The sequence below is a fragment of the Propithecus coquereli genome, unplaced genomic scaffold, assembly GCF_000956105.1.
Source record: "Propithecus coquereli isolate 6110/MARCELLA unplaced genomic scaffold, Pcoq_1.0 Scaffold150, whole genome shotgun sequence".
NCBI classification, from domain to species: domain Eukaryota; kingdom Metazoa; phylum Chordata; class Mammalia; order Primates; family Indriidae; genus Propithecus; species Propithecus coquereli.
This window is the reverse complement of record NW_012139414.1, coordinates 6,796,222-6,798,923: the sequence shown is the minus strand read 5'-3', so window position 1 is coordinate 6,798,923 and position 2,702 is coordinate 6,796,222. Positions and strand designations below refer to the sequence as shown.

At 37.4% G+C, this 2,702-nt stretch overlaps 1 protein-coding gene across 2 annotated transcripts in view; it reads left to right on the top strand.

Moving 5' to 3' along the window:
- TPST1 (tyrosylprotein sulfotransferase 1) overlaps positions 1-2,702 on the top strand; it is a 139,418-nt gene that overhangs the window by 126,860 nt on the left and 9,856 nt on the right. For both annotated transcript variants that reach the window (XM_012640384.1, XM_012640385.1), the window contains exon 4: positions 454-504. In XM_012640384.1, coding sequence (XP_012495838.1) covers positions 454-504 — 51 coding nt within the window. The remainder of the gene's footprint in view (positions 1-453; positions 505-2,702) is intronic.

The window sequence follows — 2,702 nt, the reverse complement described above, 5'->3', positions numbered from 1 at the left end:
GTAAATTAAGAAAAGTAAAGATGGATTAAATCCAGGGTTATAACCTTGGAGAATTCAAACGGCAACCAGGAGGAGCTTGCTCATAAGCTGAATTCTGTGTTCATTGCTTGAGAGGAATTGCCTCGGGCTTGTTTTCTCTCTCAGCTAATATAATTGGAATTGGGAATATTAAGATGCTTTTTTTTCCTCTTCAAATATCCTGAGCCCTCTCCGAGCCAGCCCATGTTTGTGAGCGCTCAGGCAAATGTGGACTTTGGGGAGGAGGGAGTCAATCTGACTGGGGATCTCACTCAGTCCTGCCTCTGGCTGCTCTTCAACTAACGGGCCTCTCCCTCATTCTGTACTCAGTGCAAATGGAGCAGTAAACCCATCCTCCATCAGGCATTGCAAATGTCCTCAAATGATGGTGGCAGTACCTCTTTCCTTAAACTCATACCTGCTTTGTTTTTCTAGGTCTATAAAGGAGAATTTCAACTACCTGACTTTCTTAAAGAACAATCCCAGGTACTTTATCTGCTTCCTCCTCTTGATGTATAATATATAATAGATCAGCCCTTGCATTGAAGTAGTCTTTTAAAAGAGATAATGGAATTAAAAAGAAATAAGAAAACAAAAGAGAGTAATAGAGGGGGAAAAAAAGAGATGATGATATGTGCTGGTGGAAGAAAGATTGGCCTCTAGTACTTGTTGATTTTAGTAATTTAACACAGTCTTAATTTCAGAGAGCTCAGTGTCTTTCAACACTAGGAAAATACTTTAGTGATAGCTAAAATCCAAGTACTTGAGGTCATGCACACGCCACGCAGTCTTCCACACATAAGGAGTATGCCTTGGTGAATCTGCTCCAGCCTTCTGATACCTAATGTTCACTGGGTGTCTGTTATGGGTGAGAAATTAGAATAAGTCCTCAGGAGACAGAGCGGGGATAAAAGGTCTTCTCAAGGAACTCCTGGTCTATCCAAAAGACTCTGATCAACTGTTCGAGACAGGAGCGCAGGGCTCTGGGCCCAGGCTGGGTATGATGTTCCAGAAACCTGGATAGATTCATGAACAGACTCGTTCAGGGATGGGGAAATTGGAGTCAGAGAAAAATCCTAGAGGCAGTCTTGACAGAATGGCAAATCCAAAGGGTGGCTTGCTAATAAGTCTGAAGGAGTCAAGAAAAGGAATTTGAGACTAAAACTAAAGGACACCCCTGCTTCACAGCATACATAAAAATCATTACCAGGTAGATTGTAGACCTAAATGTGAAAGGCAAAATAATGAATAGTGAAGAATATCTTCATGACCTTAAGAGGAGAGGATTTCTTAAGTCATAAAAAGCACTAGTCATTCATTTAAAGGTGGGTAATTTGGCCTACATTAAAATTGAGAATGTAGGCTGGATGTGGTGGCTCACATTTGTAACTCTAGCACTCCATTTAGATTTCTTTGTACTCTGAGGGGCCACCCAGTGGCATTCTTTCCAGTAACTATATTTAGTTTCTTTTGCTTCAATAGTTAGTCTCAAGTCCAGTGGTTATCAAACTTTTCCACTCTTGATTGACATTACTAGTTCCCAGGTTTTTTGGCTATTGCAAACAGTGTTGAAACAAACATCTTTGTACCTAAACAATGTGTATATGTTTTCACAGTACATTTTTAATAGTAAGCCACTGATTTAATTTGTTTATTGAATTTTGTAATTGTAGTATAACATACATATAGGAGAGTACACCAATCATGTCTCAGTAAGTGATCACAAAATGAGCACATCCTCATAATTACTACTCATATCAACACAGAGAATTAGTAGCCTCCTGGAAGCTCTCTCAGCCCCTCTCTCAATCACTACCATCTCCATCCTCCCCACAGTAAACAGTATTCTGATTTCTAACCTCATAGATTTGTTTTGCCTATTTATGAGCTTCAAATTTTTTTTAATGAAGACATGTAGTATATTATTCTTTGGGATCTGGCCCCCCAACCCCTTCATCATTATATGTTGAAATTCATCTATGTTGTTGGTAATACAGCAGTAGTTCAATTTTTATTGCTATATAGTATATCATGATATGTCTAGGCCACATTTACTTATTTATCCATTCTAATTGTACTGCTCTACAATGCCATCTTTGTCATAAACCAGGTATCTGTATATGAGGGTCTATTTCTGGACTCTTCTTTCAGTTTCATGGATATATTTGTCTGTCCTTGTGCCAGAACCCTGCTGTCTTAATTATAGATATATAATTAGTCCAACTCATATGTATAGCTATATAATACAGCTATAACTATAGCTATATAATACAGCTATAATACAGATTAATTGTAGCTGTATAATAATAACATCTTGATACATGGTAGAATAAGTTCTCCTACTTTGTTCTTCTTTTTAAGACTACCTTGACTATTCTTTCCTCTGCATTCCCATATAACTTTTATAATCAACTTGAAATTACCCCTCTCCCCTCCAAAAAAAAAAAAAAGCATGCTAGAATTTTGATTGAGAATCCTTTGAGGAGAATGGACATCTTTACTATGTTGAATCTTCTTATCCCCGGTATGTCTTATGTATTATTTGGGTCTTTAATTTCTCTCAATAATGTTTTATAGTGTTCCATGTTAAGGTCTTACACATCTTTCATTGGATTTATTCTTAGATATCCGGTGTGGTTTTTTGACGTGTAATAAAAGGTATTTGAAAAAACTATTTGCCCATT